At 40.2% G+C, this 13,069-nt stretch overlaps 1 protein-coding gene across 1 annotated transcript; it reads right to left on the bottom strand.

Moving 5' to 3' along the window:
• Positions 1–1,056: 1,056 nt before the first annotated feature.
• Positions 1,057–13,069, bottom strand: LOC107872886 (AT-hook motif nuclear-localized protein 13; the record flags this gene model as incomplete). The annotated part of the gene is given in 5 exon segments (XM_016719537.2): positions 1,057–1,619; positions 1,703–1,858; positions 3,153–3,287; positions 11,616–11,668; positions 12,612–13,069. Coding segments are annotated over 5 exon segments (1,050 nt in total). The 3' UTR covers positions 1,057–1,340.

The following is a 13,069-nucleotide window of genomic DNA, read 5'->3' as shown; positions in this document are numbered from 1 at the left end:
TATTCTCACAAATTAAAGTATGTGATCATCTCATCTAAATTTTAAAACGGTTAGAGTGACACGTTTATTTTCCATCAAGAAAGCGCATAGATGTTTACGTCTTCAGTTGCCCTAGGAAGAATACTGTTCGTTTCCGATTAATCTACGTCGTTTACTCTTAGCATTCTGCTGGATTCTTACTTCGCACTTTCTGCAACTTTCTATTTGTATAATCAATTAATTACAAGTAATAATTCAAAAGAAACTAATTAATACCTTAACTTGTAAATTTTGTACTTAAAAGTTCAACAAGGAAGTTAAATCTTGTATTAACTAACGAGGTTAAGAAATCAGATCGGTAATAGGTATTCGTAATTCGGCTGGCTAACAAGTTATATACCTTTCATTAATCGCCAAAGTAGTAGTTACAAAGCACAAGCCAGACAAACAAACAAAATTGCTAAGTCTGCACTTTATTTAGCCATAACATATTCAGTTCATTGAGACAATTTTGACTGCTTACATAGAGTTTGCAGACCTTGAATCTTACGGGATATTTCCAAGTTCCAGCTATATCCTCTAGTCAAAGTCAGAACCATAAATTTCAGAATTGTTTATGATTAATATAAAGTGGGCGGAAATTAAGTAGCAGTATGCGTTAAGGTAATATGCAGCTGAAAATGTACATGGCATACACGTATCATCTTTCTGGAGGATAGTAAACAAATAAATTATATTGCAATTCAAAAAGAGTAATTTATTACATACGTAGTTATAAGACACCATATTCCTTTTAAAATATTTCCTTTATAGTAGGTTGCTCTCATTTTGCTTACTGTTCTAAGATAGTGTATTTTTATTTATTTATTTATTTATTGTATTTATGGAGATTGATTTCCAGATTATATGCCTTTGTTACTGATTCGACAAATGTCACTTATATAAATGTAAATTCAAGTACGTCATATGAAACATCATCTTTCTTGATCACTCTTTCTACTTGAAAAAGGTAACAAAAGTTTTGTAACTCTGAAATTCAAGTTATAGTGCAGACAAATATTGGCAGACAGATCAAAGAAATCAGAAAATCCAGGGGTTGAAAGGCTTTCTAGTCTACAAAGCTACAAATAAATTCTGTTCTGGAAATCTCAAGATAAATACAATAACCCAAGGTCACCTAACATTTCTAACACCATGAATGGCTTTCTCTCAACCAGACATGCGTTTTACCATAGCTAGCACAATCAACTACATTCGAAATAAATAAAACAATAAAAATAGGGGGAGGTGGGGAGGGGAGCCTCAAGTCCTAAACTCACGCCCAAAATCTGCAAGCTACCATTTATGCAACATTATGTCGGTTAAGGTACCATTTTAACACTGTTGTTTGGCCAGCTCATGTTTGCATACATTGGCATACCATGCAATGGTTGACCAGCATTACCATAAGGTCCTTGTTCATGGCTGAGAGGACTACCCCCATTTTCATCAGATGAGTCATTTGAGGCGTCACGGGAAGGAGGGCTCGCCCCTCCTGAGGCTGGACCACCAAAATTCAACATATTGGAAGGTGGTGATGTCAAAGACGGTGTCTTAGACTTTGGCTTTTTTCCTTCAGCAATGAAGCTGCCAACAATCACCTGGTAATGAACTGAAGACAGTTATCAATTAAACAATATGAACTCCAATGCGAGTGCAGGAACAAAGGTAGTTAGAACAACACCTGCACTGGTGTTGCAGCCATAAGCATTCCTGCAACTCCACCGCCCAAAACTCTACCATCTGAGCCAGCCAATGACACACTTAGACTACTTGTTCTAGTATTGTTACTTTCAGACCGCAAGAATGAACCTGATAAAGAGATGATTTCAAATCGGCCCTGCATATGAAGAATACCACCATACACAATGACTGACCAAACAAGCTGGAATATGGTAAGCAAAAAACACTGCAGATACTATGATCATGTTTAGACAATTCTGGATGTGCATACAAAATGGAAGACAAGTTGACCATAGAAATACAGTTATTGCACATTCTAGAAACGATAGAGCCCTCAGCTAGTTCAAACTCCAATGCACTTATAGGTCAACAAGATATGGGTTCACAACAATTCATTATTAAATAAGGATCCCCTTGAAGCTAGACTCGGTAATACATGTCACCAACAACCATCTGTATTTCAACAGGGACTAACTGACCAAAGCCCTGAGAGTGGGAGGAGACAATGCCACTTGTTTTCCCTACTTCTATTAAGGAAATCATTTTCCTTTTTTTTCAAGGAGCTTGTTTTTCTAAAGAACATATTGTTGAAGAATTTTAACCAGACAAACATTGGAAAATCCAGAAAATGGTTTCCTTCACACCTGAACACACCCTAAATTGAAATAGAAAACCTTGATCTCCAAAATAATTCAATCTCAAAATTTGACCTCAATCAGTTGGTCATAGATGATAAATATGAGAATGGCAGGACACTCAAATTTCATCCTCTCTCTCAATTGCCAATATTCCTTTGCCTAACCAAGCTCATGAAGATACTGAACAAAAACAGATTACTTGATGTGGCATCGAAAGTGAAGAGGTGTATCATGGAAGAGTCTGCACAATTTAGCAAAAGATAACCCTTGTGCCTTCTCGTCATCAAGGAGTAAACATGCTAAAGCCACACTGACAAGTGACATTTGAAAAGGTGTCAAGTTTTCTCTTGGTTGCAACTCTAGGTCAAGCATATTAGAACCTGTTACTAATAATTATAAAGCCACCTCTTGTGAAGAACAATACAAACTTCACAACTGTTTATCACAAACAAAGAGAGATTTCCTGAAAAATCACTACAGCCATGCAGTTGCAAGGACCCCAAAACATGGTTGACATTATAATGGTTTCTCGAAAATCATGCAAAAGACGCAGTTAAGCCAGCATACAAATTGGTTTAACAAGAAATAACAGTCAACTTTCATCATTTAATCAAAGGTCAGCACATGACTAAAAGAATTATATGTTATGTCCAAATTAATATCTTAAAAAGAAAGGGGATGCCGAAGTGGATTTTCCATATCAGCATCAAGAAAAGCATTGGATTACTCAGATATAAGCCTCCAGATAAAGCAATTACCAACATTAAAAGCATAGTATACAGCAGGCATCTTTAAGCTCACAAGCATACAAACCTCATACGCCACAGTGCTACCACCCATTGCTGCTGGTTGGCGGAGGGTGACATTACAAATGGCTCCATGTGCAGAGAGAATGCAAATTGTACGGGGTCCTTGCTCTGAGAAAGCCATTAGCTTTGATGCTATGTCCTTCAACCAAGAAAACAGAGTTGCATCATAGGAAAAAGTCAGCCTCAAACATAGATAATTAAGGGCAGAGAAGACAAAGGTATCACATTGCACTAACATTGTGATTTGTGAGACTACCTACCACAAATGATGGAACAAAACACACATTCTAGAAGCAGTAGCACCTTCAGGAGAAAGAACCACATGGTACGGTACAAGGTTAAAAAAAGGTCTTCCCAAAAAATGTGTATATAACCTACCTTCCATCATTAAAGTTTCAGTTTTCTAACCAAGATGCCCTACATTTGCATGAACCTTGATATTTACATGAAATGGATCTTATGAGAGCCTAAATAATGAAGAAAATTCAACCCCCTACATTTTTTCAATGATTTCCAGATTTGGCTAATTCATTCTCTATAAAATATTAAGGTCTAGAAAACAGCAGGAGGAATGCAAGGACATGAAAGAAAATAAAAATGAATCCGAAATGGAAAGGTTAATAAAGAAAGAAAGAACAAAACGAGCAATCAAAATTTCAAACTGAAATCTCAATGTTTGTTTTTCATTCCATTGGCAAACTTATCTACGGGATGTGAAACTGCTAGTTATCAACGTAAACTGAACCAAAACATGCCAAGAAATCTGCCCTACCTCCTTTCCTTCTAATAGAATACAATAAGTTATCTGCATAATACCATCACATACTGTAGAAACTCCAGATCTACTTCACATCAATAATTAACAATTCAAAGTATTTAGAAACGGGAATACTTAACTCTTAACTTCTTCAAGTAGTTTCTAAATACGTAAACTCTATTTCAAAAAAATTGAAGGTTCTATGTCCAGAGTAACACTGAGCATTAGTTAGTTTGACCCACATACTCCGAATCAAGCCACACAAATTGAAACGGGAGGGAGCAGTTATCTCCTCCTATCTACTTTGCCCCAAAAAGCAACTAAAACTATCTAATTAATCGACCAAAGCCACTTGACCTATATTGACATCTCATGACTTTAAAAAACTACCACATCTTAACACTTAGAATCCCATAGTATGGGGATAGGATATAATAGCACTCAGGCAATGCAAACTAGTGAATTCACAAATCTAACAACCTTTGCCTGAATAGAGTCTTTGGTCAAAATATTGATAAATAACGACAAACCATCTCATCAACCTCCACCACTTCTCTTTTTTTCAAAGACAACTGCCATAACAAAATGAAATCCAGCAATCAACTGAGCAACAAATGTTGAAACTAACACAACATGAATGATCTTGAACTAATCTTCATAAGGGTAAAGGGCAACTTTTGACCAAATTTTCTGCCTTTTGTGCTTAGTTGGCAGGGGACAAAACCAGATGATAGTCTTACAACCTTGGCCAACAGTGGCACCTCATGGCTATGGAAAATATCACGTGTTAACAGCTTAGAATCCCACAGTACAGGATAGGATCTAATTGCCTTCCGGCAACACAAACTTGTTAATTCCAACATAAATACCTTTGCCCGAATAGATGTCTTTAATAAAGATATTCACAAATAGTGACAACCATCCCTTAAATTTCTCCCACATATCTTTTCTTTTCCAAGACAATTGTCATTATAAACTTGATATCCGGCAACCAAGTAGCAAATGCTGAAACTATTGACCCGTACTTGTTCCACCATGCTTCAACTCCTCCATATTTGTCTTTTGGAAGCGGTAAAAAACTGCTTTCCAACTGTTAACTAATCTCTTTAGCTTGCATTTGCCTAACCCCTTCACATATAAAGATACAAAATTTCATTTTCAAACCTTCTTACGATTATTTACCCCTTGCTCCGTCTCTTTCAATTCCATGTCAATACTTAACTCTTAACTTCTTGAGTTCTTTTTTCCCATTCTGAGCTAATTTGGTGTTGGTTGTTAAAATGTATCATGTCACATTACCTCTCCACTTGTCATTTTTTATGAAGAACCTCAGCACCTCTTCCTGACTTCCTCAAACCCTCAAAGTCCACACTCAATTGATTTTTGAGCTTTAAAAATTGGTCCTCTTCACTCATTCAGAAGCTTCTGTCATCGTCAGCAACTCCTATAATGTTCGCAAGAGGTAGAACTTCTTTGCATGACTCCTAGGTTTATAAGGTTCTCACCCACTTCTATCATTATTCGTCCTTGCAACAACAACAACAACAACAAACCCGTATATTCTCACATAGTGGGGTCTGGGGAGGGTAAAATGTACGCAGTCCATACCACTACCTCCGAAGAAGTAGAGAGGCTGTTTCCGATAACCCCCGGCTCAAGACAAAGGACCGTAGACAAAAACGTCGAACGTGAGCAACAAGATAAACTACCAGAGATACGACAGCCACAAACGTAAAGTACATAAACAAACCAAGGACCCCCCACCCCCACCCTTGAACTACCAATGAAGCTACACCAAACCCTCCTAGCTACAAACCACGACTCGACCACACACCTTAGCCCTCTTCCTTAATACTTTTCCTCCATACCTTCCTATCTAGGGTCATGTCCTCAGTAAGCTGTAACTGCTCCATGTCACATCTAATCACTCCTCTCCAGTACTTCTTTGGTCTACCCCTACCCCGCTTGAAACCCTCCAAGGCCAACCTCTCACACCTACGAACTGGGGCATCCGTGCCCCTTCTCATCACATGACCAAACTATCTCAACCTCACTTCCCGCATCTTATCCTCCACCGATGCCACCCCAACCTTCTCCCGAATAATCTCATTCCTAACCCTATCCGCCCTCGTAAATCCACACATCCAACGCAACATCCTCATTTCCGCCACCTTCAACTTTTGGACATGAGAATTCTTAATAAGCCAACACTCCGCTCCATACAACATAGTCGGCCGGACCGCAACTCTATAGAATTTGCCTTTAAGCTTGGGAGGCACTTCTTATCGCATAAAATTCCTGAGGCGAGCCTCCATTTCATCCAACCTGCCCCAATACGGTGCGAGACATCCTCATCAATCTCCCCATTCCCCTGAATCACAGACCCAAGATACCTAAAGCTATCCCTCTTACAAACCACCTGAGAATCCAACTTCACTACTACCTCGTCCTCTTGCCTCGAATCACTAAACTTGCACTCCAAGTATTTCGTCTTGATCCTACTCAACCTAAAACCTTTCAAGTCCAGGGTTTGTCTCCAAACCTCCAACTTATCATTAACACCTCGCCGCGACTCATCAATCAAAACTATATCATCCGCAAAAAGCATACACCAAGGCACTTCTCCTTGGATACTCCGCGTCAACACATCCATTACCAAGGCGAATAAAAACGAACTAAGAGTCGATCCCTGGTGCAACCCTGATAAGATCGAAAAATGCTCGAAATCCCCTCCCAACGTCCTTATCCGAGTTTTCGCCCCCTCATACATGTCCTTAATCGAACGGATGTACGCCACTGGGACCCCCCTCGCCTCCAAGCATCTCCAAAGGACCTCCCTAGGAACTTTGTCATGCGCTTTTTCCAAGTCGATAAACACCATGTGGAGATCCCTCTTCCTTTCTCTATACTGCTCTACCAGCCTCCGCATTAGGTGAATTGCCTCAGTCGTCGAGCGATCAGGCATAAATCCAAATTGATTCTCCGAAATAGACACAATCTTCCTCAACCTCCGCTCCACCATCCTCTCCTAAATCTTCATCGTGTGACTTAACAACTTAATACCACGGTAGTTGTTGCAACTCTGAATGTCCCCCTTGTTCTTATATAAAGGAATGATCGTGCTCCATCTCCACGCCTCGGGCATCTTGGCGGACTTGAAAATGTTGTTAAACAAATCAGTTAGCCACATCAACCCTGCCTCGCTGGCAAACTTCCAAAAATCCATCAGGATCTCGTCGGGCCCCGTCGCCCTGCCCCTTCGCATCTTGCGAATAGCCTCATAGACCTCCTCCACCTTAAAATGCTGACAATAGCCGAAATCGCGACACTCCTCGGTGTGCTCCAACTCCCCTAACACAATACCTCTGTCCCCCTCATCATTCAAGAGCTTATGAAAATACGACTGTCATCTTTTCTTAATTAAAACGTCCTCCACCAAAACTCTGTCATCCTCTCCCTTAATGCATTTCACTTGATCCAGATCCCGACCCTTACGCTCTCTAGCTTTGGCAAGCCTATACAACCTTTTTTCTTTGCCTCTCTCCTCTAATTTCGAATAAAGTTTCTCAAAAGCTGCTGTCTTAGCAGCCGTAACTGCTAACTTAGCCTCCTTAGCTAATTTGTACTCCTCCCTGCTCACCCCCTTCTCCTCTTCATCCTTACTCTCAACTAACTTGACATACGTTGCCTTCTTCGTCTCCAACTTACTCTTAACTTCTTCATTCCACCACCAGTCCCCCCGATGCCGGCCAGACCAGCCCTTCGATACACCCTAAACCTCTCTAGCAGTCTCTTTGATGCAACCCGCGGCCCTATCCCACATACTATCCACGTCCCCCCTACACTCCGACGCCACCATCCCCTCCAACTTCACCCCTATCTCCAAAGCACTGGCCGAAGTCAGGCCACCCTACCTAACTCTAGGCCGACCCTCCCCACCCCTCTTTTTCTTGCCCTTCTTAATAACCAAATCCATCACCAGAAGTCTATGTTGGGTCGCAAAATTCTCATTCGGAAAAACCTTACAATCCTTACACAAAACTCTATCCCCTTTCATAAGCAGCAAAAAGTCAATCTGGGTCTTAGCTAACCTACTACGGAAAGTAACCAAGTGCTCCTTCTTCGGAAAGCTGGAATTCACAACCACCAACCCAAATGCCCTCGCAAAATCCAAAAGAGCAGCTCCCTCATCATTCCTAACCCCAAAACCAAAGCCTCCATGCACATCATCATACCCTAACGGCAAAGACCCGATGGGCCCATTGAAGTCCCCTCCTAAGAAAATCTTCTCCGAGCTAGGCACGCCTCGCACCACCTCATCCAAAACCTCTCAAAATCTCCTCTTCTCCTCCTCGTCCAAGCCTACCTATGGCGCGTAAGTACTACAGATGCTTAACGTAAACCCCCTAATGACCAACTTAATAGTCATCACCCTATCACTGACCTTATTAACTTCTACTACCTGCCTCCTAAGCTCTTCGTCCACCAAGATACCTACTCTATTCATGCGCCTCTCACTACCTGAGTACCACAACTTGTACCCATCCACAACCCTAGCCTTAGAACCTACCCATTTGGTCTCCTGGACACACGCAATATTAATCCTTCTCTTCTTGAGAATCTTAACCAGCTCTATCGACTTACCCTGAAGGGTCCCTATGTTCCACGACTCTACCCTCAACCTATCAACTCTTATGTCCCCTCCTAATACCACGCCCTTCACGTCTCACATTTAACCCAACACCTGGCCCCGACCCCAACCCCAGCCCCCCAGGACATGAACCTATTCCACCATTTACCACCCCAGCCACTACTCAACAAAAGCAACAGAAAAGGTTCAAAACAACAAAAACAGTAAGGTACACGCAAAGCAGAAAGTACAACCAAATTTCAAGAGCCAAAGGTATTAGGTACTAGAAACCCAATTAACAAACAAAATATTTCAAACGACTTACAGGCAGTGAAGAAACCGAAAAAAAATGCAAAACAATAAAGTTCAATGGTTAGAAGTCACCGGTACACGTAGCTCAAGTACTCAGCTCTTGCCTGCTATGCTGGAACCCGGCCAATTGGGGTAGAAAAATGGTCGCTGAAATCCCTTCCCAAAAACTCGCTGGAAGATCATCGTAAAGTCTCCGGTTCAAGGCTGGTCTAGGGTCGCAAGGTCTGCTGGAAACCCCCTCCTGCTTTTCTGTGTCCGCCGCCTTCACCCCCGACGGCTGGCAACCAGTTCGCCTGAGCATCTTGCAGATAAGAAAACTTCTCCCTTCTCGTCTCACTTCCGCCGGCGAGGGACAGGGGCTGGTAATGGGGGAAGAGAGAGGGAGAGCAAGAAAGAGGGGAGGTGGAGAGGTGTACCTACCTGTCGCCGGTGCTGTCACGCCGCCGGCGTCTGCTTCACCAGAGCAGATCCAGTCCCGTCAAAAGGGACGTTGAAAGGGCCGTTAGTTAGAGAGAAGAAAGAGAAGGCACATTCCTCAATGATATTATCTCTTTCACGAAAAGGCACATGATCTCATCTCTATCTAGCTTAAGAAATTGGGCCCAATTGGTTTCTTATTTGTGCCTGTTGTTATATTTGGCGCATTCTTGTTTGTGCTACTGTTTGTACCAACCTGTTATCCAACAGTTGCCTCTTTCTTCCATCTGATTTACTAGATTTTCTGAACCAATCGCATCATGTGATGTGTGTCCCATCAACTTGTCTTTCTAACCACATTTTAGTGATTGCCACTATTTCTAACCAATAAACACAGGGGGCTTTTTGCACAATTGTTGGATAACAGGTTGGTTTGACTTGCCGGGCTTTAACCACTGTTGCAGTGGTCTCGGTCCATATTGGCATTCTGAAGATTTGCATCCCTTAATTGACCTTGACTACTATAGTTATGGTTTCAGTCAGCACTTTGACACAAAACCACGCCATCTAATATGGGTTTTGTTGCATGTATCTTCATCTAACTCCAAGCATCCACCACAAGCCGCTTTGAGTGCTCTATGGATTCCTCCATCCACAAATGCAGCATATCTCTGTAATTCTATCGAAATTCTCTCCAGATTGAAATGATGGGTAGGAGACAACACCCTGTTTCCAGTATACAGCATAAAGGTGTATTTTCATGTTCTTCCATTCCCATTTCCTTGCATTCATCCTTTCTGCCTCCTTGACTGAATTTTGAATAGAAGTTGGAGCTCATTCATCTCATATACTTTAATTTTAGCTAGTATCCTCCGCATTGTTTTTTCCCACTACCAAATCCAGAACATTTTGGAATGTCATCTCTTCCTCCTGATAAAACTTCTTCCTCAACTATTTATTCAGAATGTTTTCCTTAGCTGTACGAGCTCTTTTCAGTGTTGATCCTGCTTTGTCTTCTATAAATTCTTGTTGTGGGCTCTGGTAACTGTTGTTTGCAAGCTGCCTCTATATAGCTTATGCATTGAGCTGTTCTGGTTGGGTTTATTCTGGCAACTTGCTTTTAGAATGAATCTTTGAACTCTCACAGCTATATCTTTCCATCTTGCAATAGGCAAATTTTCTGCGTGATGTTTGTCATTCTCCTGTCTCCTTTCTGGTATGAAAACATCCTCCCATCTCCCTGCACTGCTCCAGTTCTCACATATCTTCATCGTTCATAAGGATTTTGTGTCAACTTTTACAAGTAAAAGCTAATCTTTTGTTTCCATTTTTTAAATACGTTTCAAGCTATTTCTGCTGCCAGTTGAAAGATTTGACATACTAGCACTTTCGCTCTTCTTTCACTCCAGAGCTCAAAATCAAGTTTCAAATCAATCACTTTCCAGTGGTGATCGTATCGAAACTTGGTTGGCTGTGTTAGTGGGGCTATTGTTGGTTGTTTGATACCTTGGAGGTCTACAGAGAAGCGAGAGCTGTTCTCTCTTCTTCGTATGTCCTAAAGAAATTTCTAAAAGGAAAATAAAAGGTTACAAGTTTTTAAACAATGGTGAAAAAGTAACTGTTCTCTTCTTTTTTAAATAACCAAGAGAAGGAAGACGTAACCTTCTTTAATCATGAATAATACGCTAGAAGTTTTCTTTTTAAACTCAACCAATAGTTTGCAGAAAATAATGTGGCTCCACAAGTTGGGAAATATAGAAAAACAAAACGTTGGAAACTTTAAAAAGAAAAACATGTTTCAATATTTCCCTCAGAGGCTAACGAACTAAAAATATTCCATTCAACTCTACAGTTTCATTCTTGAATAAAGCCACAAAGGAAAAAAAGGGAGGGGGGTTGAGGATAGTGCAATGTACTCAAGGTCTCAAGCTTATGTCAAATACGGATTTCTAATAAAGATTAACAAGCGGGGTTGAACATGGCTATTGTAGATGAATGGTGGAAAGCATAATCAGTAAGTAAAATAGAATATATAAATTTATCACTAAAGAAGTCCAAACAAGTATCTTGCGGTCCTTTACTTTTAGCTTCTATTAGGGTTGCAAGCTTTGGATGGTTACACAGAGACACTCAATTGTCAGGAATGAGGAACTGATCCCAGTAACATAAGAATCTGAAATCAAGTATCTGATGCAGAAAGACAACGTACAACAAACATAAAGATCTCTCATAGTTTAACACATTTCGATAGAACAGTAACTTAGTTGGCACAAGTTTGTAAGAAAAAACTAAGATTAAGGGGAAAAATAAGAATGTTACCCAAAATAATTTAGAAGAGAAACAAATTTTACCTCCCCAACGTTCACCACGATTACATGTGGTGTAAAGCCAACTCCACCTACACCTGCCAACCATCAAGAAACCCCAACAATCATTGTTAGCATAGAGGAAAATGCAGCCTAACTCCATAGGAAGCTATTTTTCAAACTAAAGATGAGATATATTCAAAGAGTAAACTGACTTCTATCTCTTGTTGACAAAAATCAATATTTGTTAGATTATCCCAGTCTTACTTAATACCACCCTACTTCAACCAGCATTTAGATTGTTCTCAACCTCTAATAATAGAATTAGAAAATATTACCGAAATACTACCCTAATACTTTATCCTGAATATACCCAGTAAGGTATGTTGTTGTTGTACCATAGATCACCTATTTTTATATCCAACAGAACATAGAATTTTTCAAGGAAAACATTTTCCTCCATATCCTACTACATTGAATTGTATAAACCTTTATGTAAGAAAAATATTTCTCACCAGAAGATAGAAAATGATATAATCCTAGCAAATATTCTGCTCTCACTACATATCAGTTGCTTCAATAAACACATAAACATTGTTGTTAAACAATTAATTCTCAAAGTATTACCAAATACTCCCTGCGTTCACTTTTACTTGTCATGTTTTGCTTCACGAGAGTCGATTTGTCTAATCATTAGAGCTAAATTGGATTAGATTAATTCAATATCTTAAAATTTAGATACTCAGAAACTACACAAAAATACTAGCATAAATTACAATCTTTAGCAAGATTTAATTTTTCCTTCAAAGTCCATATAGGTTGACTCTCGGGAAGAGAAACATGACAAGTAAAAGGGAACATAGGGAGTACCAAATAGCTATCTTCAAACACTATCATATTTCATCTACTTCTGCACACAACCAAACTCTGAATACTAATAATTTTCCAAGACAACACATTTATATAACCAAAAAGCCTTAAAATATACCTCCCTGTTACAGAATTTTTAATTTTTTTTTAAAGAAAGAAGATGGTATATACCTAGTGCATCGAGCTGTTTCTTTCCAGGGGTAGGAGGTCTTCCTCTGAGCTTCTTAGAGGAGTTATCGGTAGAAGGCGTAGCAGCAGCAGAATCAGGGGTATTATGATGCACCGTTGGAGTAGGCGAGAGTCCCAAAGCAATGTTCCCATCAGGTGAATACTTTCTGGGTCGTCCACGTTTCTTCCTAGCTGCCTCAATGTTGAACCCTGAAGCAGACGACGACGACCCATCAGTGTAATCAAAACCAAATCGAGGGTTCTGTTGCATCATGGGAGAATTATTAACATTGTCTATTAAACCGTACGAACTGTGTTGTTGTTGCTGGTGTGGTTGTTGTTGTGGTGGTGCGGCCATTATTCCGTGGCCATGTAGTGGTACTTGTTGGTAGTGAATTTGGTGACTGGTTCGGGATTCTTGGGAATTCATGGATTATTATTATTATGGTGATGCTAAAGGG

This window comes from Capsicum annuum, chromosome 6 (assembly GCF_002878395.1).
Source record: "Capsicum annuum cultivar UCD-10X-F1 chromosome 6, UCD10Xv1.1, whole genome shotgun sequence".
Classification (NCBI taxonomy): domain Eukaryota; kingdom Viridiplantae; phylum Streptophyta; class Magnoliopsida; order Solanales; family Solanaceae; genus Capsicum; species Capsicum annuum.
Note: the sequence above shows the minus strand (reverse complement) of the source record. Positions and strands in the feature narration are given on the sequence as shown.